The sequence below is a fragment of the Haliotis rubra genome, unplaced genomic scaffold (assembly GCF_003918875.1).
Source record: "Haliotis rubra isolate DU_JTF1 unplaced genomic scaffold, ASM391887v1 Scf1031, whole genome shotgun sequence".
NCBI lineage: Eukaryota > Metazoa > Mollusca > Gastropoda > Lepetellida > Haliotidae > Haliotis > Haliotis rubra.
The window spans coordinates 202037-226292 of record NW_025764928.1 but is presented as its reverse complement, the minus strand read 5'-3'; the positions used below and the strand labels follow the sequence as shown (position 1 = coordinate 226292).

The following is a 24256-nucleotide window of genomic DNA, read 5'->3' as shown; positions in this document are numbered from 1 at the left end:
CCTCAGTATGGTGATCTACCTTCAGTTGTTGGCAATATGTAGCCTGTTTTTATATTATATTGTCTTCTATAGTTAAAAGTTTTAGTTTTTCCAACTAGTGTTATATCTATATCTGTGATGCTCTAGTTATTTTACTGTCCTTCGTTGACAGGGTTTTATTATTTGACGTTATTTATTACGGCTTTATTTCTTATTCTTATTCTACTCCTCGTCACGATATGGCTGCAATATTGCCGATGTGAAGTTAAATTTAACTCACTCGCTCACTCCTTGGAAGAGCATAGTCTTCGTGATGGTGTTGGTCAAGTATTACACTGAGTTCAACATGTACAGGGTGGTGGTTGGGAAATGTGGAAGGTAGCTCCATGTCCTAAAAGTTAGGGAAGCACGTTTCCTATCCTGTACTTGATGAAACTGATATGCCTGAAACTGGTGCCTCTTCCTTTGATGTGCTCGTATCATCCCTGAACGTTACTAGTGAGTGGGTATGGTTTTACGCCGCTTTTAGCAATATTCCAGCAATATCAGGGCCGAGAACAACAGAAATGGGCTTCACACATTGTGCCCATGTGGGTAATCGAACCCCTCCGGCCCTGAAGGTTACTAACTCTACATAGTACGTTGGTAACGTAACAGCTTGCTGACGTATTTGACATATTTTCACTTGTTGCTTGTGTCATTGAGAATGACAAATCCCCAAAATAATCGTACAATATGACACGATCGCAAGGTAATAACCAGTTCTCCGACAAGACGAACAATTCCATTGGGCATAAAATGCAAGAAATGTATATCCTCCACTAGAAAGATTTTACCATTGTCATCTCTGCACAAAGTTAGATTGATTGTAGATTTAATCGTTGTAATGTCAATGGCATAAGTATGAAGAGTTGCGTCCGGTAATTTGTTTAATGACTTGATAATTTATCAACTTCCTGTTTGTCCAGCACAACCTTCTCTTCACGTGTCATGAACAGCTGATCAATTTCCTCCAGTCGTACCCCTCTCGTCTCTGGCATGAATATAAAGATGAAGACAACAGCAAGTAAAGAGCATCCCGCATACAACCAGAAGATACCTACAAGCAGAGATTACAGTAATCAACAATGATGTTTTGTTTGTTGTTTAACGCTGCACTCAGGTATAATCCAGACATATTAAGGCGGTCTAAAAAATAATCACGTCTTGACCAGATAATCCAGTGATCAACATCATGTGGATCGATCTTCGCTATTCTTCCCGGTAGTCGCCTCTCAAGACAAGCATGGGTTGCTCAAGACCAGTTCTCACCCGATCTCATCGGGGCAGATTTTTTATGGATGTGGAAAATGTTATTACCATGGGTTGTGATGGCGTCAGCAAGCGACAGGAAAGTCATGGTGACCACGATCTGAGATATCCAGATAACTGAAGTAGCGACTGAACTGCATATGCCGCGTGCCCAGAGGGGAAATATTTCAGATATCACAACAAAGATCACGCCCACACCTGAAGTATAAACGAAACACATAATGTAGACATTACGGAAAAACTGTACTGGCTACATTTTCAAACAATACATTGTTAAAACTATTTTAGTCTTTGCTGAAATTGTTATCCATCTGCTACACTTTCAAAGAATACACCATTTATTATAATTGATTTAATCGTTGCTGAAATCGTGATCCAACTGCATTGAAACACTATATATTACCTTGACAATAAGCTGATGTAGAATTGATTTCAGGTTAAATGATATTGTACACCACAGAAATGTTCACACACAAAAATGGTCAGTCACAAAAGCAATAAAATTGTGTGCTATTACCAAGTCATTGCGAATAACATTTTGCAGGAAAGACTTTTTCGATATGTAGTATTATATATTTGTGTCCATTTCCTTACCAGCGCTAAATACAGCCAGATATAGTGAAGACCCGATTACTGGAATCCATTTATAATCACTGGGGCAGGCCTGTGTTTCGAGGGTAAAGACTGAACTGTTGAAAGAGCATCTCCCTGCTGTAGCACTGCCGTTTACCGACACGGGTACACATGAAGCTCTTGAGAGGACGTCGTAGCAGAAGCCGCATTGTGAAGAGTCGATGCATTGCTCACATGTTCTAAAATAATTAGCCTTCAGTCAACCTGGCCTTACAATATTGCATTCACTTTAAACGTTTCTAATAACTTTTGTCTCTGTTAAATAATAATACTACAATGTATAAGGGTAACGCTATTTTTTAGGGCATTATCATTTGCAGAAGCCCTCGGTCTTTCATTAACTGTTGAACAGACCGAGGGCTTCTGCAAATGATAATGCCCTGAAAAATAGCGTTACCGTAACTATAGCTAAAATGGATAGAATTTTTGATAAATAAAAACAAAAAAACTTTATCGGTTTTGAAGCATTTACAGCTAACAACAAACGACGGAGGTCACTGACACACTTTTTTACAAATATGGAAACGTCATAGAACAAAACAGATGACGTCACTATTGAGAGTGACGACATTCGACCTTGACCTTTGCCCATACTACCAGCCGCCATTGTTTTTAGTGCTCAACAACGTCAGAGTTCCAGTCGATGTTTTCATTGCTGCATGTTGTAATTTATGGTACAATTGTTAAGGCTGGCACCGTCAAGAAAATGCATAATGGCACGGGTACATGTGACGAATGTGAGTCAGAAATAGCGTCCATATTGAACCCAAGTTCAAGCGAGCCGTAGGTGATTGAACACCAAGAGCCGAGCTCCTTATGACGTCACCTAACAACGGGCATGATAATGCCCCGTCGTCAAGCAATTTGGGGGCATTATCAAGTTACAGTTGCCCGCTCATTTCTGATAACATGCGGGCGTTTTAATGATAATTATATCCATTTTAGCTATAAATGTACTTATATCATGCATCACACAGGGTATTACTTATTGTTAATTCAGCGCAGTTCCCTGATCAGCTCTATAATCAGTACCTGTAGTAGAGAATTATGACACTGCGTTTGCACTTGAGGACTATTTTAATGAGGACGTAGACAACCTAGAATGGGTTGAAGGTACCTCTGGTCAGACTGATATTGCTGGAATATTGCTAAACGCGGCGTAAAACCATACTCACTCACTGACACGTCGGAAGACGAAAATGATGTCTTTTTATGAATAACCCGACTTTCGATGTCATATGTCTACAGCTGAATAAATTGTATTGTCAGGTAATGTATTTATTTCGTGAGCAGCCAGTACATTCTGCGTTATAGTTACAGTATGTCCTTACGTCTTTGGTTTTTAAAAAAGTATCACTATTTTTCAGAATGTTGGGTTACAGAATTAATTTTACTCAATGTCAAATAACTCGTATCATAAGTACTCAAACTAGTCTTGTGTTGTTCCATTCATCTCAAATTTGAATGAAAAACATACGGTAAATTACCTGAAATTACATATGGATACTGTTGTAGCGTTATTGATGGTACTCTGGATATCATCACTGACGACGGGAGAATAAGTCGTGGACAGATAGAAGCCAAGTCCAAGAATGATCAAGGAAATGAGCAGCCCTGTTGACAATGAAAGGCATACAAATTAATAAATCATTATTTTGTGTTTATATAAACTGGTGCTCAAAAGAAACTTTATATTACATAAAAATTCACAAAAATCGAAATGAAGTGATAAAACCATCCTGAGCCATGTCACACACGTACAAACGACTTTCTGCATAACGCTAACATTTTGACGTGGCCAGCATGTTCTCCCGACATGAATACGATAGAACACTTATGGGACTACCTGGATCGACAAATCAGAAGACTACCAGCGCCACCCGTCACCGCTCAACAACTGGAACAATGTCTCCTACAGAAATGGCAACGGATCACGCCTAACCTCATTCGTAGTCGTATACCATTAATGCGTCGACGTGTACACTCACCATTGTTTCAACATTTGATGACATTATGCAGATAACAAAGTCTTGTTGATTTGTGTTAAAGTTCAGACTATGATACCACGTGTCTTTCACTGTCAGTCAAACAGTACTTTCGACTTTGTATGAAATGAAATTATGTACATTTGCTGTAGAATTGAGTATTCTATTGAAATTAAACATATGTTCATTTGTATATACACTAAACGCCAAAAGAAACGTTACCCTCCTTCCTTAATGAATTACTGAAAAATTATCAAGGATTTTTAGAAGGGATTAGTTTACAAGACAGCTTAACAACACAGCTTTGTGCAAATCACGAAAACAATTTTTCAAATGCATTCATATTTAGGTGAAATGCATTTTTTTCAGAAGAGTAAATTTGTCCTATTTTCGGCCATGCCGAAATAAACCAATTACAGTGATTTAGATGTCCAAAAGAAAGGTTGAAATAAAATTCTGCTTTGAGACAAAGATAAACCATTTAAAGTGACCATTGTTCAACTATTAAAACAAGAAACAACTCTTGTGGAGTGTGTAAAATTGTAAAATAATTATTCCCATGATTTCAGTCTTTTATAACATTTTCTGCTGATTTGCATTAGTGAAAACAAGTAGAACGTGTCTTTGATATTGTGAAAAAGTGTTTAGGAACACCTAAAGTTATCTTTGTTAACATTTATGCTTGCAAAGTAACATTTTTCCATTTTCTTTTTACACATTGCAATATCAATTGCCAAAACGTAGCAATATGCAAGCAGTATTTGCATAAATGTCACGTGTAGAATGATTCTATAGGGTATAAAGAGAGACTAGAATGCATAATATGATATACAAGTGCGAGAAATATGCCACGATTAACAGGGGAAGAGAGAGAAAGAGCCATTGGGATGGTGCAGACGGGGTCGACATACACTGGTGTTGCCAACGCCCTCGGATGCCACTGTATCACGGTTATAAGACTTATTCAGGGCTTCAGATAGACTGGGGTCCCCGTAGACAGACCAAGAAGTGGACGTCCGCGCATCACAACGGCAGCTGAAGATAGGTACAAATTCAATAAGGAAGGAGGGTAACGTTTCTTTTGGCGTTTAGTGTATATTGAATACAGTGAAATTGGATATTTTATTCTCAATCACGAGTCATTTTTCTATAACGATTCGAATATATTGCCATAGCATGGCAAGCTAAATAAATGCAGTGGATTTTCAGTGTATACTGAACAAAAATGTCACGGATCTTGAAAATGCTGATGGATATTTATTCAAGGTGTGGTGAGGATGAATACTGTGACGTCACTAATACGTGGCGCAACTTGTGTAATCTAAGTGTATGTCACATGCCTACCACAATACACAATTTGAACAATTTGGTTTTCACTACAAAACCAGACAACAAGCAGACATAGTGGACGGTCATGAAGGTACGTTTAAGCTGACCTTGACATAAGACGTAGCTCCATATAATATTATGGTCATAACGTCACCAAGCGTGACTTGACATTAGTTACCTATCTGTGCGCCAAGAAACAGGAGCTTGCGGCCCATCTTCTCAACCAAGCACGTGCTTACGAAAGATGTTACAGCCTGCAGTGCTGTAGGAATTGTTGTCATCCACAGTGCATCTGTGACCGCAAAACCGCCTCTTTTCAGGATCGTTCCTGTGTAGAACCTGCAAAATATAATTTTCCAAGAATCATTTTCTTACGCTTTACTCTTACAGTCCGAGTTTTTATACAAACACTGTTGTTTTGTGCATTTTTGTATTACTAAGCTGCTTTTAAAATGACATTGTATTCATGATGCTCTTGGGTATGTATAAATTATAAATGGTCTCGTTTAATGAATCAAATAACGACAATCTCGCTTTATACTTTAACCTTTAAGTCATGCACTCACAACTGCTTATTATGTAAATTCATACCATTTTAGACGCACACACAAAGATAGATTGATGGACGGATGGATGGAAGGATGGATGGATAGAAGGGTGGGTGGATGCATGAGTGGGTGGGTGGAAGGATGGATCGATGGATGGGTAGGTGGGTGGAAGGATAAATGGATGGATGGATGGGTGGATTGATGGATGTGTGGGTGGGTGGAAGGATGGATGATGATGATGGGTGGGTGGGTGGATGGATGGATGATGGATGGATGGGTGGGTGGGTGGATGGTTGGATGGGTGGAAGGATGAATGGATGGGTGGGTGGACGGATGGATGGATGGATGAATAAATGAATCAATGGATGGATGGAAGGAAGGATGATGGATGGGTGGATGGATGGAAGGATGTGTGGGTGGGTGGAAGGATGGGTGGATGGATAAGTGGGTGGAAGAATGGATGGGTGGAAGGATGGACGGGTGGGTGGAAGGATGGACGGGTGGGTGGATGGATGGATAGGTGGGTGCAAGGATGGTTGGGTGGAAGGATGAATGGATGGAAGGACGTGTGCACTGGAATCAAGATCCAAACAGAATTCACTCACATAACTGGTGCCGCTCCTGTCACCTGTGTTATCATAGACAAGATCACCGACAGCATCAGCGCTCTTCGGACTGGAGGCGTTTTTAGTATCCGACCAATCATAGAGGAACCGTGCTCTGTAATGTTAGATTAACTCCAAATATAACGAGATGGATCGAGATCACCCCGACTAGAACAAACTAGAACCATTTGCCACTTAAATGCTTAAAAGCTGTATTTTACAAGCGATTTAGAAATGTATTGTGCGTTTTCTGAAATAATACAGTTTCAAATTCAACATGCTATTGATTTATACATCAGACAAAAAATCCGAAATCTGTTAAATATTGGTTTAATTACATTGTTCTTTAAAACAAATGTTATGTCTTAACTAAATGTTAACTATACACGGGAAGTTCAAACATTTACAATTATTACGTTGTCTCATGTGGAAACATATCCCAAATAAAACAAGAAACATAAGTGAGGTTCTGTCACAGTTAACATTCAAAACTTGAAAGGAATTAGGTATGTTTGGTTTTGTCGCCTACAGAGGGAATTGGACAACTTTGCCATTGTTAGCAGCTGTCTGTATATTCATTTTCGTAACATTGATTACTATAATTATAAAACCTTAAAGATGGTTTAAACTAAACTGACGAGCAAAAGAAAGTACACAGGTGTAATTGTTGTTGCAATCCCAAATATGCGTTCTAACTAATAAAATTATTGAAAAACATTGATTGTATAGAACGCAACCATCATGTTTCATTTGCCAAAATGCAACCAAAAACATTTGTACGTGTTTTGCACGAATTTTTGCAAATTGTGATTATTGTCCCATGCACCAGCACTTTTCTGACAGAGTGTGTAAAACCTGTTTGTCGTGAAGACTGAACAATCACTTGACAGAAATCTCGTAAGGGAAATGCCAAGATTGACGTCGGCGCAACAAGAACGGGCAAAAGGAATGACACAAATGGGTGTTTTCAACAGCGATATTGCAAGGACATTGGGTTGCACAAGACAAACCATAATTCGGCTGTTTAACCGTTTCAGTACGACAGGCCAGACATGTGATCGACCCAGTTTTTTTTGACGTTCCAGAGTCACAACACCCCAAGAGGATCGCTTTCTGCGGGTATTTCACCTACGCAACTGGATGTTGACGGTGACGTCATCAGCAGCCACATCATTGGGTCATCGCGTAAGCCGATTCACAATGACAAGACGACTTCGTCCTGCTGGCATGTATGGGCCTACCGACCGCTGCGTGGAATGGCCTTGACCTTCCAGCATCGTAGGAACCGTCTGCAGTGATCATCACTACATCGCTGTTTATTGTTACAATGTCATTGTGCTGATAAAGCACGTGTATTGCAGTGTGCTTCAACATACATTTTCCATTTCATCAAAAGGTTTTGTAATTTTGTTTTCTTATTGGAAGAAACACAACCTGTGTACTTTCTTTTGGACATCAGTTTATTACAATCACAACTATTGCAATATTTGACAAGGGTTGCAATAGTTTGTGATTGTAGTTGGTTTTACTGAATTCTTCAATATAATACATGTTTTGCAGGACAACATAAGATACGTAACATTACGACAATACCAACCTTTGCCACATTTCAGCTTCTTCCCTTCCGCTACAGTTCTTCTTATGTCGTTGAGTTCAATGTTGATTTCTTCCGGATTATTTCTCAATCGTTTCAAGACAGAAACAGCTTCTTCCTCTCTTCCTCTGTCCATGTACCACCGAGGAGTCTCCGGGAGGAAGAGAAATCCCACAAAGTGGACAACACCAATAGCACACGGACACCCGAACATCCATCTGATGGAACAAGAATAAAAGTACTGAAATATTTCAAACCAATTGATAGAGTGCTGATGGGCGTCATACATTCGTTCGCGGAAATGTTAGAGTATGCTCATGTTATTGATCAATGGATTGTCTGGTTGGGACTCGATTATTTGCCGACCGCCACCATATAGATGGAATATTGCTGGGTGCGACGTTAAACAATAAAGAAACAAATCCATTAATTGAGACATCTAGGAATGTATCCCCAAGTAGTGTACTCACCGCCATCCTGCTTCCCCCAGTCCACTGAAAGCACCTCCCGCAACAGATGACAGAAACACCCCAAAAGAAATCAAGACCTGTGTAAGAGTTCCCAAACGTCCTCTGATATCGACGGGGGCACATTCCGATATGTACATTGGCACGACGAGGGATATAGCACCTGCAATATGGTGAGTAGGTGAAGATTTCCGACATCATATGAACATTCACCGATAACTTAAGACAGTGTTTCTAAAATGTGAGATGTGAAACTTCGATGCCGTTGTTAAATCTTTCATTTGAAATTGCTGACAAAACTGTAAACCAGTTGAACCAAGTTATCACTCTCGTAAACATATATAACAGCGAACTGCACTAATAAATGGCCATTATAACTACACAGATCAACTTGTTAAATGAATAAACAGTTTAGACAGTCCATCGGAACAGGTGTTTTCAAGACTGGAGCCGTTTGTATAAAGTAACACAAGAAAGAATGATTTGGTAAAGGATTTGGTCACTTTGCAAATGACCACATGTCCACTATAGACCTGACAAGTAACATTTTATCAACGATCAAAACCGTTTGCCTTATTCATGTCAAAACAAAAAGACAGGCAGATTTGTCAGACATTTTTTTGGTTCAGAAGGAGCCATTTTTAATCTTAATCTCAAACCTTTAAATAACATGTACAGCACTCTTTTGAGACATGCCTTGTGGACAGATGTGAGAAAGAAGCTCCCGGTATGCACTGTTCTTTAGTGTAACAAATAGATGCTTACCTGCTCCCATTCCAGCAAACAATCGGCCGACAAGAACCACCTCTTTCGTTGGTGCTGCAGCTGCTATAATGGCACCAACACAAGTCAATATATTTGATCCAAGGATCATCTTCTTCCTTCCCAAAATCTGGACAAGGTAACCAGCAGGTGGAAGAGCTATGGCACCCCCCACAGTGCCGAATGATGCTATTAGCTGCTGCCACAAGGTGTCAAGCTGGAACGTATCAGCAAGGAGCAGCAAGGCCCCCGAGATGATGCCGAGGGTATAGCCTAACAAAAGTGCCAGAGTAGATGCAAATATTGTTGAGATGTAGACGAGCCATGGATGACTGTCTGTTGACCTTCCTGTGCCCTCAATGCCCATGATAACTTTCCTGGTGTTCGATCAAACCTATAAAGAAGACAGTCAGGACGATAGCATCATGAAAATTACATTGCATGACCACATCAAAACGTTTTGTATAGCTTACTCACAATGCCACTGCCGTAGTTCTGGCATACGAAGGCGGTGGGGTAGCCTAGTGGTTAAAGCGTTGGCTCGTCACCCGTTTTCGATTCCCCACATGGGCACAATATGGGAAGCCCATTTCTGGTGTAACCCGCCGTGATATTGCTGAAATATTGCTAAAAGCTGCATAAAACCATACTCACTCACTCACTCACTCACTCTGTCATACGAAGCGAAGACACAACACTCTTCGAAATACAACCATACATGTTAATTGATTAATTCATTAGTTCAGTATGTGCGTTTCATATTGCATTGTCTTTCGTTTGTAGCGTTCGCTCGTCACGTCGGTGACCGGGTTTGATTCCCCAAATGGGTACAACGTGTGAAGCCCATTTCTGGTGTCCCCCGCCGAGTTACATTGGCCTAAAACCAATCTCACACTTGCTCCCGATTGTCTTGTCCAGACTCGATTTTTTACAGAATGGAGTGATATAGCTGGAAAAGTGCTGAATGTAGAGTTAACAAACAAGCAAAGAAGGTTAAGATGAATCGCGAAATGAGCTCAGGGTCTTTGTAAATATGGAGAGTGTACGTTCGCAATATTGTCTAGGATGTACACGAGTCAAACGAGACACTTCACAATCATATATTAATACATAAAAGAAAGGACACAAGAATGTGATACAGAGGTCAGCATTTATTTGTTGAGGTCGATAGGATGAACGGAGAATAATTACAATGCCAAAAACCGCTTCCATGTGTTTACGGAATTTATCAATAAAAGGCGTAAACAAAGTGTCAAATCACAAGAAAGTAAATCTGATGTTTCAAACGTCCAGTAGCGTGTATCGCCACCTCGTGCGTTCACAACTGCCAAGCAACGCCTCCTCATGGACTGTCTGATGCGTGTAAACACATTATTGGGGAGTCGGCGCCATTGTTCCTGCAAAGCAGCACCATGATCCTGCAAATTCTGGGGTTGGTTCCTGTGATTGTGCAGACCTCTACCAAGAGCATCCCAGCTGTGCTCGATTGGACTGAGATCAGGCCAGTCCATAACGCTGATTCATGCCTTCTGCAGGTAATTCCTGGTCAAGATGGTTGTATGTGGTCTGGCATTGTCATGTTGAAAGTGCAGACCTGGACCATGTGCTGCCATGAATGGAATATGTTCGGGGGCTAGCACTTGGTCGCGGTATCCTGCAGCATTAAGGTTCCCACGGATAACCGGAGGTCGGGAACGGGCAATCCCACAGAAAACGCCCCAAACCATGACACTTCCGCCCCCAAATCTGTCAACTTCCTGTACACAACACTGAGCATAACGTTCACGGCGTCGCCTCCACACTCTCATCCTTCCATCAGCGATTCTGAGGGTAAGTCTTGATTCATCCACCGGGGATGTCGTCGGGCCCACATCAAATACTTACGTCGATGTGATGGCGTCAAAATGGTTTGTGCCGACAATCGACCCCTAAACAGCTCATTTCTGGTTCCTGTTGCCGTTAAAAAAACGGTTACGGAGTCGACACAATTTGACGGTCCTCCGCTTGTGACGTCACACGTGGTCGACCTGGCCTAGGGCGATCAACAGTGGTGCCAGTGTGTTGCAGTCGAATCTGTACATCATAAACAGTCCGATGGCTGCACCCCTTTGTCCTTGCAACGTCACTTACTGACGTTCACGCTGCATATTTGAGAAGCGCGGCATAAGAATTGGCTGTTTGGAATAGAGCTTTAAAGTGTTGTTTTTTTTACTTTGAACAGTTGATGGGAACATGCACGTGCAATGATAAGATCACGTGACAAGTGGTACGTTAAAAACACGTTTTACCACTATTGTGGGGTGCACGCTGTATAGACTGACTTAAATGTGCTGTGGTGAGTTTTTTTCTTGAGTCAATACTTGGGGATTAATATTATGATACTTGAAAACAGTCTTCTATAACAATTCATATTTATACTTACAAAAATGAATTGTGATTTTTTTTATTTTGATATTGATAGATAGGAAAATAAAAGATAGTCTGTCACATAGTCTCCGAAACATATCATTTCAATTGATTAGCCTTTAGAGCAACGTTGGGAAATTCAACAAGTAATAGTTATAGTAATAGTATCTAAATACCATACAAACACCCACCCCTACTATAGTCTGTTTGCATTGAAAACGTACCGATGAATGTCAATTTAAACAAAAAAGTAAATCGAATAAGATGAAATTAAGATTGCGAATCCTCTTAATGTTACCTTGCCAACTGACCATTTAAATCTCAGAATTTTATTCAACTTAGGATAAAAGTTGTTTAACAAACGATCATAGTTTCAAATCGCTATTATTGGTTTGTATTACAAGGGTGTATGTACATGAAATGAAACACCGAGAACAAGTAGAGTTGGTCTAAGTTAACGCTCATCACGAGCCGCACTTGCATTTGTTTCACTGTTCCATCTACTGCGCTCACCCCCTTGTAACACAAACCAATAATAGCGATTTGAATGTATGATCGTTTGTTAAACAACTTTTGTCCTACAATGAATAAAATTCTGAGATTTACATGTTCAGTTGGCAAGGCAAATTTATGAGGATTCGCAGTCTAAATTTCACGTTATTTGAGTTACCTTTTTGTTTAAAGTGAAATTCATCGGTACGTTTTCACTGCAAACAGACTATAAGTACAAGTGACAAGATATCACGAATGGGGTCATGATCAGTACTAACACGATGCAAGTGTTTCCAGCATGTAAATGAATATTTCCATCACAAGGTATACATATTTCAATGTAAAAACAGTTAAGGGTCTTTTCAGTAATGTTTATTGTAAGTTTATTATTAATTTGTAAAAAGAAATAGAATTGATTGAAACTTTTTGATTGATGTTTTGTAGATAGAGGTACTATTATAATTGGTAGTTTAAATTATCTGTATCATCGTAGAGTATTAAGGTATTGTAAAGTTATTGTCCTCCTGAGAGGATACGTAAGTCCCGAAACATTGAAAGTAAATTTAAGTCTACCGCAGTATATTTGTTATTTTAACTAACGGTTAAAACCTCAGTACAATCGCCAACAACTGACGGGAGATGAAGATCCAACTAGGAAGCAAAAGTACTGTACGTCCCCATGGCCCCTAGTATCAGTATGGCGATCTAACCTCAGTTGTTTTATTTTGTGTTGTTTTGAAATGATTTAACATTTTACACTGAACTCAAACTAGTTTTAATCGATTTGTGATATTCTAATCGTTATACTGTCCTTCGCTGGCAGGTTTTTAAATAAGTATGCATATGTTTATTCTTAGTACATAACTTTGTCGTCACAATATGGCTGAAATATTGCCGATGTGACGTTAAATATTAACTCACTCACTCTAGTTGTTTTACCATCCTTGTCGACAGATTGGCAGATTTTATAATGAAACTTTATTTATTACTAGTTTATAACTTGTTTTAGTCACGATATGGCCGAAATATTGTCGATGTGACCAAAACATCTCAACTGACTCACTCAATGTAAATGATAAATTTAGGCCGCTTTTATAAGAAATGTTTTCAACGACGGAGAACAGGACATGTGGTCCTCATTGTTCCCCACGTGGGGAGTAGAACCCGGTCCTTCAGTCCCCAGTACCAAAGACGATATGAGAATTCATCTGATTCTTTCCGATCAATTAAGTATCGTTTGCCCTGAGTTGTTGTAATGTCATAGCACATGGCATGCCAGTGTTCTGTTAAGGTGATAGTTAAGGGCAAAACTACTCTTTATCATACTACACATGGTGGTTGAGCACATTTTTATTTCTTTACTAAGAAGCATCCAATATTGAGGACACCTTAGTTCAACAACATTTAGCGGTTACTGGAGCGGACACAAACTTACACTCAAGCGAGAAACTTCAGGTCAATCAAACATTGTAAAATAACTAAATGTGTACAGTGGATTCTCTGTGTTCCATCACTCTCAGGCTTAAATGAATACGAAGCTTTTAAGAGTATATCTTGTATTATAATCGCTCGCGTTCATATATACTTAAGAAACCCGAGCTATATTTTATCGAAAGGGTTCGGGAAGTAAATTTCTTTTTAGCAACCGTTGCGCCACAAATATACTGTAGTATAGGTGGTATGACTCCACGTGTTTATCTGGAAAATGTTTCATAAATTCAAAAACATATGAAAAATGATGTATTATTTATTTCAACTACATGTTCCTTCTGACACTGAACACTGATATGGGAAAGATAGTGAGTGAGTTTGGTTTTACGCCGCTTTCAGCAATATTTCAGCAATATCACGGCGGGGGATACCAGAAATGGGCTTCACATGGACTCGAACCCGGGTGTTTAGCGTGACGAGCGGGCGCTTTAACCATTAGGCTACCCCACCGCCCCGAAACAGGAGATAACATGCGATGCCATGATGTAAACATACACAAGGGGAAAAATAAATCTACTTCATATGAGTGTGGTTTTACACCGCTTTTAGCAATATTCCAGCGATATAGCGGTGGGGACACCAGAAATGAACATTTGTAAACATCTCACTCTCTCATAGAAGATAATTGTATCGTAAACGAATCATGGCCCGAATATACACAAGGTGCTTTTCACACCACGCCTCTCCTTATAGCGAGTATTCGCGATACATATGGCTGTCCGACAGCATATGAAACATCCATGCCCAAGACACGCCCGAGCAGTTAATGTGGCAGTTTAGTGTCTTTAGATGCACCAACCGAATATGGTTGTCTTGTTGACGTGTCGTGGGCGATTATGTCTGGCAATATCGTTTTGTCCCATCCTTGTTTAAAGTAGCTGTTTCCATAACCACAAAGCCAAGACTGACTGTATTCCATTATCTTCCCTTCCAAAGTAGTCTGTGCCCCGTTAGGTTTTGTGGTGGTATATTCACAACTATTTGTTGTAGCTGGTATATATGAAAATCTGCCTAACCATTCTCCTGCTTTACACATCACTGTTTGAAAATAAACTTAATATTTAATTTGTGCATTCCGAGGCTGTGTTAAACATAAAGCCTGTAAAGATAACAGATGATTATGTATTTTGTGAATCAGTTATTGTACAGTATGACTTTTCATAACATTGTTTGATGAAACCAATATCATCAGACGATGGTTCTCGCTGACCTAGGGTCCTACCATCACAGGTGACGTCAGAATGGCGACCGTTCGCGAACTATTACCGACAAATGAAATGATTAAAGAGTGAGTAAGTGAGTGAGTTTAGTTTAACGCCGCACTCAGTAATATTCCAGCTTTATGGTGGCGGTCTGTAAATAATCGAGTCTGGACCAGACAATCCAGTCATCAACAACATGAGCATCGATCTGCGCAATTGGGAACCGATGACATGTGTCAACCAAGTCAGCGAGCCTGACCACCTGATCCCGTTAGTCGCCTCTTACGACAAGCATGGGTTACTCAAGGCCAATATTCTAACCCGGACCTCCACGGGTAAATGAAATGATTAACCATAATTTGACATTTACGAAGCAGAAAGTAGTTTTCTAAATCTATAGGATGTTTCTGAGAATGGTCTCGATTAAGGTTTGAGTCTGTGTGTTACTGTATAGATTCAGTTCTATTCTAACTGAGTTTAACTTGCCTTCTAGCAACAAATTCTAAAATTCTGTTGAAGTCATTATTACAAGTAACTATCTCCGGTTCTTGAATGATCGCATACAACGATCTGTCATCACTGGAAAGATCACTGCGACCATTCATTTCTTCAACAATATCATTGATTAACATAGTAACAAATAATTGTCCGGAGATCTGAGCTTTGACCATTTACAACTACTTTTCGATATTGATTTTCTGAGTTTACAAAACGAGCTACATGTAAAATGCCAATTTAAAATAATATATACTGTATATAAAGGGTGGTAAGGCTTAAACACTATATAGTCTGCTTCGATGTTGTTGTTTAATAGGGAAAATCGGATATATCGTCGACAGGAATAATTATTAATGATTATAGATGTGAAAATTGTTTCCTTTTATGACAAGTCCTGGTTGCTGAACATCCATTCCAACCAGCATCTTTAAGGAACGGATAAGTGTGGACCACTGAAAACCAGTGATGGCAACAAGTGTTTACGAAAAAAAATATTAAGAACGTCCTGCCCTACAGATAAAACCCGCCGTTCACCCAGTTTGATTCACACGAGACGGCGGCCTGTAGAAAAGAAACAGACAATCAAGATATCCATGGCCAAGAACATGCACCCACACGGTAGATACATCCACATATACCACGATGTTGTAGTCTCATAAACTATTCATTTGTTCCAGACTTCATCAACAGCCTTTAATCACAGAATACAACTCAAACGTACTCACCTTAATCTGGCCTATTTACGATGTGATCAAAAGACCTCGACTGATCTATCGTTAATCCAGTTTGTAGGTCACAAGCACGTTATCATTTCATGTTTGGGTGTACACCTTTCAATTTACATTCTTAAAATGTCTGCGCTTAACAATTTGCAAGAGGCGCCAGTTTGTAATTGGTACATTCATTCTTGCTTCTTTAGTTATGAAGATGACAAAAATGACATGAATGTTTTATGTTTCTGAAAACCACTTTGAAGCGTCACCAGATTGTAACATCCATTCATTCATGTGCATCCATTCATGTAATATATTGTTATGAGTATATAAATGGCATGCATGGCTTGTTTCTGAGGTTTGCCTCAATTATTTGAGTCTGAATCTCGCAGCCAGTTCTCGCGTTTCCTTTATAGTGCTTCACAATACTCCTCCTAAGCAATGTTCCTCTCCCATCAGGGGCGGTGGAGTAACCCAGTTGTGAAGCGTTTGCTCGTCACGCCGAAGGCACGGGTTCGATTCCCCACATGGGTACAATGTGTGAAGCCCATGTCTGGTGTCCCCCGCCGTGATGTTGCTGGAATATTGCTAAAAGCAGCGTAAAACCATACTCACTCACTCCTCTCTCATCTTTATTTTAGTGGATACATAAAACCAGGAAATGGATACGCGAAGCGTGTGAAGAACCCTCGAATGTCATAACATCATTAATTTATGTATCTGCGCAATATACAGCATATGTTGGATGTGACCCTATGTACAATATGCTATGTCTGGTGTGACGCTATATGCAACACTGTATGCTGCGTGTTGCGCTATATAGAACATGATATGTTGGGTATGGCACCACATACAACACCCTATACAGGCTGATATTTCACTGGTCTAACTATGTTACATCCTCGTATGTTGGATATCTGATTATGTTCATGTATTTGTATATGTCATCATGTAATGACAGCCGTTTATGACGGAAGACTTTGGTTTCATGTAAAAAAAATAATAAAAAATAAATAAAAAAAAAATAATATATTTATCTAAATCAATATGTTTAAATTACACAGATAAAGGGTGAGGTGAAGGAAGGTCATTTATATGTTTATTTTGACATGGTTCGAGTTTAGGACACTTACTCCCGTTGGCTGCGGTAGGCCTTTCACGCCATCCTTTATATCCTTTAATATAATCCCTCAGAAAATGCAAGTAAACTTACAAGAAACTTTCAAGTCGAGGATGGAGATCTTGTTATGTCGAGCTAATTACTGAAATCGTTTACAGGTATTCAAGATGATGTGATCTCTGTCTTTGTAACATGTTTAATTCTCTGGCGGGTTTCTGTGTGTAGGCTAAAACTACTGTGTAGATATGTATTCCACTCAGCAATATTCCAGCTATATGGCGGCGGTGTGTAAATTATCGAGTCCGGATTAGACAATCCAGTGATCAACAGCATGAGCATCGATCTACTAAATTGGGATTCGATGACATGTGCCAACCATGTCAGCGAGTCTGACCACCCAACCCAGTTCTTCACGGGTCAGTTCCCCAAACAACCCTCTAGAAAGCTGGGATGGTATGCTGTGACGGATACATTGGAAGGATAGATGGGTTCAGAAAGGAGCTCCCGTTGTGTCTAGTTAATAAGGTGAAGACGGATAAGTCTACTCATTGGAATTTTATGGCTTTCAATAACCGTGATACAGACCACAGGGGCGTGTCACGCTTAGAAACAGCGTTAGGCAGACATAAGGGTATATATAAGGGTAGGGTCTATACACCTATATGTCTTTCTAACGCTGTTTCTAAGCGTGACACGCCCCTGTGATACACACTGTTGCAAATATACGAAGAACATATGGTTATAAGAAGGTAGCAACTAAAAAGGAACATTGAAAATAATAAGAATAATAATATATATAGAGTATTCACACAATAAACATTAAGCATATATGGAAAAAAAATACGGTTATCAATAAATTACATATGTCTTAACCCGTGAAGATCCTGGTTATAATTGATCGTCAGTAACCCATTTTTGTGGGCAACAAACGGGGATCGGGTGGTCAGCCTCGCTGGATTGGATGCCATCGTATATCAATGCTTATGATAGTGATCACTAATTGTCTGGTAAAGACTCGATTATTTACAGATCGCAGCCATATAACTGAAATATTGCTGAGTGCGACATTAAACAACAGTCAAACAAACAAAACATAGCGGATGATCATGATGATGAGACAGGTATCGTCTTAAAAAATATTTTACGTTTGCAATAAAATGATTCAAGGTTGTACTTATTCTTGCACGTAAGTATGATATCTACTGAGGGAAACAAATAAGGAAATGTTATTCAAAGCTGGTGATGACAACTGGAAAATAGTAAAGGAACACTTGAATTTTTCTGTGTTCCTTTATCTGTTTCTTTCAGTATATTAGTACTTTACATTAAATACAGAAGTTGTAATGATAGCTTACCCTCTTTGAGCTCCCTCTTAACTCTGTTTCACGCCAGCTTTTGAGTAGAGATGTTCAACAGACAATCTGGAGCAGCATTCTCCTTCAGTTGTTCAATGTATGTGAGGGTAGCCTGAAACAAGACATGCTAAAAAAAGTTCTCCTTGGTGAACACACCACTTGGAACTAATTGTTGGACGTCTTAACACTTTGTTTCCGTCAGCCTTTGAATTCAGTTACTCAACAGACAATCTGGGGCCGCATTCGCCTTTAGCCGTTTATGTGACGGTAGCCTGAAACAAGACAAGCTATAAAAAGTTCTCCTTGGGGATACACCAGAAGTGGGCAATATGTTCTAGAGTTCGTAAGCGTGACGGGCTATTTGATTAGTTTACCTCTACAGGCCCTATTCACAGGCTGTGGACTCAAGATATAATAGATTCCCGTATTTGCTAATAATCAGACAGCGTGACCAACATCTTTCTCTGGACCATCTATTCACACACGGGAGGTCATGTCATCTTGTCATATAAAATATAATGAGTCGCATTTTGCTGTGGGGAGGTTTGCAAGACAACTATGTTTTCCTCTTTCCCCGAACACAACAAAACACCCAACCATGTCATATTGAGATACTGTATGGTGCACAAACTGCCCGCAGTTTATTCATTAAAACATCTCCACACCATCAACATCAACATCGTCGACAACACCAACCATTGCATAACCATGGCCAATATCAACACATCTTCATCCCTGGTATGGTGTTAAACCTTCGGTTGTTGGCGATCTATAGCCTGTTTTTATATTGTATTGTCCTCTATAGTTAAGAATTTTAGATTTAATTACTAGTTTTAAATATATATCTGTGATAGTCTATTTGGTTTTACTGTCCTTTGTCAACACATATTTTAAATTGATTACCTTGTTTTCATCGCTATATGGCTGTAATATTGCCGATGCGATGTAAAATTTCAACTCACTCACTCACTCAACACATCTTCATTGATATTATTATATAGTAACTGATTCACATGAAGTGGAACACGTTTATGGATAGACAACTTCTTTGTTGCAGTCGTAGTTGCGACGTTGCGGTGTAGATCCTAACACCGTTATCAAGCAAATGTGTGTTAGAATCTACACCGAATCTCGCAACTACGACTGCAACAAAGAAGTTGTCTATTTATAAAAGTGTTCAACTTCATCATACCAGCTTCAAAATGCCACTTAAGAAAACTGATTCACATTTAGAACATTATAAACAGGCATCAATGCTGTATTCTAATGGCTCATCAGCGCATACTCAGGGTTAATCCAAAAAACATATACTCTCACAACAGTATTTGAAACTATAACTATGGATAACGATCTATCTGACAACGTATTCTGATGGCTCAGGATTAAGGACGACATGCAAACATAATCATAGCAGTAGCAGTAGCTGCAAAACACATAAACCATACATATTATTCCAGCTAATCTTTCACAGACAAGTCAATCAGTACCATGCATAAGTGATAATACATTCAGATGTTCAATATAGTTAGCTCCGAGTGCAACGCAACTGAGAATGAAGTTTCAACTCCTCGCCTTTACTAATATACCCCTTACGAAACCAAGTTACCTCCCTTTGTGGTACTTTCCGAGGTGAGGAGAAAATAATTTCTTCCCTCAATGAAAGATCATCTATTTCACGTGACTCTCTGTCCCCCTTAAGCCCTAAGCTTTTGTCGCGTACCATCAGTGGAACCACTTTAAATGGAACGTGTGTTCGAATCGACCGACCGTCTCTTGGCTGCATTCGATTTATTCGTTCGGTCAAGGTGACACGCCATGAGTGTGTGAGTGAGTTTAGTTTTACGCCGCACTCAGCACTATTCCAGTTATATGGCTGCGGTCTGTAAATAATCGAGTCTGGACCAGACAATCCAGTGATCAACAGCATGAGCATCGATATGCGCAACTGGGAACCGATGACATGTGTCAACCAAGCCAGCGAGCCTGACCACCCGATCCCGTTAGTCACCTCTTACGACAAGCATGGGTTACTGAAGGCCAATTCTAACCTGGATCTTCATGGGTAGACACTATGAAGTGGTAGGTGGTTCTAATCTAAGCGCATTCCTGATATTTTCAATTGATACTTTAGTGTGTTTTTCTGGGTTGAGTGTATCCTTTACTTACACGTTCCTGCTTAAACGGTGTTTTAGTAGGATTCAATTTAATGGATGTATTTTCAAGAGTATGTATTTTGACAAAGCATTAGGCAAACTATAGTCTATTTGCAGTGAAAACGTACCGGTGAATTTCACTTTAAACATAAATGTAAATCGAATAAAGTGAAATTAAGATTGCGAATCCTCATAATTCTACCTTGCCAATTGAAAATTTAAGTCTTAGATTTTTATTCTACGTCGGAAAAAAGTTGTTTAACAAACGATCATAGTTTCAAATCGCTATTATTGGTTTGAAACACCGAGAACAAGTAGGGCTGGTCTAAGTTAACGCTCATCACGTACAGAACGTGAAGCACGTGCATTTGTTTCACTGTTCCATCTACTGCGCTTACCCCCTTGTAATACAAACCAATAATAGCGATTTGAAACTATGATCTTTTGTTAAACAACTTTTATCCTAAGCTGAATAAAATTCTGAGATTTAAATTTTTAAATGGCAAGGTAAAATTATGAGGATTCGCAATTTTAATTTCACTTAATTTGATTTACTTTTTTTAAAAAGTGAAATTCATCGGTACGTTTTCACTGCAAACAGACTATAGTGCCCTTGATAAATCATCACATGAAGTGAAGGCTGGGTAACAATCGGTAGATAATAGTTATGCTGGAGTTGCAAGCATGCAATCACTGTAATTTCCTGGTCTATTAACGTTGTCGCTATTTAATAACTGGGGTTTCCCCTATGTTCATGTGTACAGCAATAGCACGAGCTAGTGGAAATGATGGGCCTTTCTTGGACAAACAACGTTTTAAACATAATACACAATTAATAATCTGTTCAGTGTGTTATTATCCTTTTCCCTTGAGATCAGTTAACCGGATTATATGTTACGTTTATTTATTAATTCAAGAAGCTTTTGAATCACGTCACTCGAAACATTCCACAAGTGCATTGTGGGGCCGAGCTAACGAATATAAACATACGTGTTTATTGTCGCTGGTAATTGCGAGTTTGGAGTCTTTTTTCATGTAAGTTGTCATGCATGAGAAGAGACGTTTATTTTGAGTTTTTTAGCGAAATGTCCTCCCCGAGCAACAGATGTACTCGTATTTCTAACATCTTCTACAGATTCAGCCACCGGTTATGTTGATACTTTCATTTGTCATGCTTGATGGCACAATTACTTTAACATTTTTTAATCCTGATTTAGAGAGGGACAAGTTGCATTCCTGAATTTGTGATGAGCAGCAAAGTTTAGGAATCATTTTTTGTTACTCAGCAACCAAATGACCACAACGGTTACTATTTCCACATAGGGGCGGCGGGGTAGCCTAGTGGTTAAAGACCCGGGTTCGATTCACCACATGGGTACAATGTGTGAAGCCCATTTCTGGTATCCCCCCGCCGTGATATTGCTGGGATATTGCTAAAAGCGGCGTAAAACTAAACTCACTCACACTCACTCACTATTTCCACAATTATATCAACATTACAATTATACCGTTCTTAGATGTATATGATTTTGTGTTTATAATAAACAGTCATTCAGGATATCTGAGAAATACACGAAAGGATGCCACGTTCCACATAAGCTGAAACGAGTGCTGAGGGTACCATAGTGTATAGATGTATACAATAGATCAAAGTTAACATAGAATAGCGATAGTAAAGAATTATCATGGACATACATGTGGCACGTGCCTCATTTGACCAACGTGGGATACAAACAGACGTAAAGACAGATAAAGTATTACACCTTGGCTGTGTTAGCTTAAGAGATACTGGTCCCTGATTATGTCAGATGCTACCTATCAAAGTGACCCTTAGCAGATTTAGGGTAATGGAACGTGGTCACTGAGTCAGTAATAGTTCCAATTTCCAGTAACATATGTCATTAAATATTGTCAACTGTGTCCATTTCCTCCACGTTAATATCGATCCCCGACCGCGTCATACCAAAAGACGTTAAAATATGGTACTTGTTGGTCCCTGCCTGGCGCTCGGCATTAATCGGTACATCAAGGACTGGTCGGCTCGGAGTCAGTATAATGTGTCTGAGTGGGGTATTCATGCTTCACTGCGGCATGGTATCTCAGTGGGCTAGCACTATAAAACCAGCTTAAGTCTGGGCTAGTACAAGCAGCCGCACATACACATACACACGCATGCACGTCGTCATATGAGCGAAATATTCTCAAGCACGACGTTAACCACAATTCCACCACCACCACCTCCACGTTAACAGTACTCTAGTATTTTTACTGTCCGTGGTCGACAGGTTTTACTCTTCAAAATGTTTCAATTTTTATTGAATACATTGTTTTCCTCACACACGTTAACAGTACTATGAAATAATGAATTCATGGAGTATATCCTGAAAGAAACAGATCTGTGTACGTCCGATAGTAACATCATGATAAAAGTGAACACAATGTTTTATGCTATGTCCACTTTTGCTGATAATATGTAGTAGCATCGGGTCATATGAGTAGAACAAAACCAGCTAGAACGTATCATGCATCACCACATTATTTAACTTTCCGTTTTCGCCATTTCACACGCTCTCCTCTCTTTGTTAATGTGGATATGCTGTTTATCTGACCACTGACCACCTTCCTCCCTTCTCTACCTCTCAGATTATCGTTCTATGTTTTAGGGACCCGTGAAGGTCCGGGTTAGAATATTGGCCTTCAGTAACCCATGCTTGTCGTAAGAGGCGACTAACGGGATCGGGTGGTCAGGCTCGCTGACTTGGTTGACACATGTCATCGGTTCCCAATTGCGCAGATTAATGCTCATGCTGTTGATGACTGGATTGTCTGGTCCAGACTCGATTATTTACAGACCGCCGCCATATAACTGGAAAATTGCTGAGAGCTTCGTAAAACTCAACTCACTCACTTGTATGTTTTAGGCATGGACTTTCAGCTCCTGAACATGTTTTCTTCTATCTATCTATCTACCTATCTACCTATCTATCTATCTATATATCTATCTTCGGTTATTAATTCATACATTCGATCGTTTAACCACCAATGAGCCATTAAACGCCCATGTTTCGTTCGATAGTCGAGCCTGGTTAATTCTCTTGCTTCAACATTTTGTAGTTAAAGGCAAATAAAAGCACAACATTTTACAAAAACACAACACATCGCTAGCCCACAAACTCACCGCGGTGGCAGAGGTAAATGATAAATGAGAGGCACTTATTGCAACATCCTGAATCCGTCTCTGCCAGGCTTCCTTTATAATAGAAGCGACAAAATTGTACAATTATGACTTTATCATGAGTATATATTTGTTTCAACAGTATTACAGCTGTACGATGTTGTTTGTAAACAAATTGAGTCTGTGCCAGACAATCCAGTGATTGTCACCATGCGATACGATGACAGAGCATGTGTTTAGAATCACTATGAAATGTTGCTGAGGTAATCTAATGGCATTAATATAATGGAATACCTGTCTCCAGAAACATAACCACGATTAGTGAATCTAACTCATAAACAGCAATGACGAAAACAGACCGGGAAACATCGTTATGTCTTATGTTAGATATTCACCTCATAACGTTTATACACAGCATGCCTAGTCAAACACTTAAGT

General features: G+C 39.5%; 1 protein-coding gene across 1 annotated transcript; it reads right to left on the bottom strand.

Annotated features, from left to right (window-relative positions):
- Positions 1-799: 799 nt before the first annotated feature.
- LOC124273039 (proton myo-inositol cotransporter hmit-1.3-like) lies at positions 800-6492 on the bottom strand. The gene is made up of 6 exons (XM_046708256.1): positions 6391-6492; positions 5416-5576; positions 3411-3537; positions 1885-2102; positions 1339-1488; positions 800-1078 (listed from the first exon to the last, which is right to left on the bottom strand). Exons 1-6 carry the CDS (start codon positions 6489-6491, stop codon positions 909-911), a joined length of 927 nt encoding a protein of 308 aa, XP_046564212.1. The 5' UTR covers position 6492; the 3' UTR covers positions 800-908.
- Between the last annotated feature and the right edge of the window lie 17764 nt (positions 6493-24256).

Coding starts and splice junctions, on each gene's coding strand:
- LOC124273039 (XM_046708256.1), bottom strand. CDS start 6,491: ATGATTGGTCGGATACTAAAAACGCCTCCAGTCCGAAGAGCGCTGATG. Junction 3,538..5,415: donor GTTTCTTGGCGCACAGATAG/GTAACTAATGTC, acceptor CATTGTCAACAG/GGCTGCTCATTTCCTTGATC. Junction 1,079..1,338: donor TGACGCCATCACAACCCATG/GTAATAACATTT, acceptor CTCTGCTTGTAG/GTATCTTCTGGTTGTATGCG.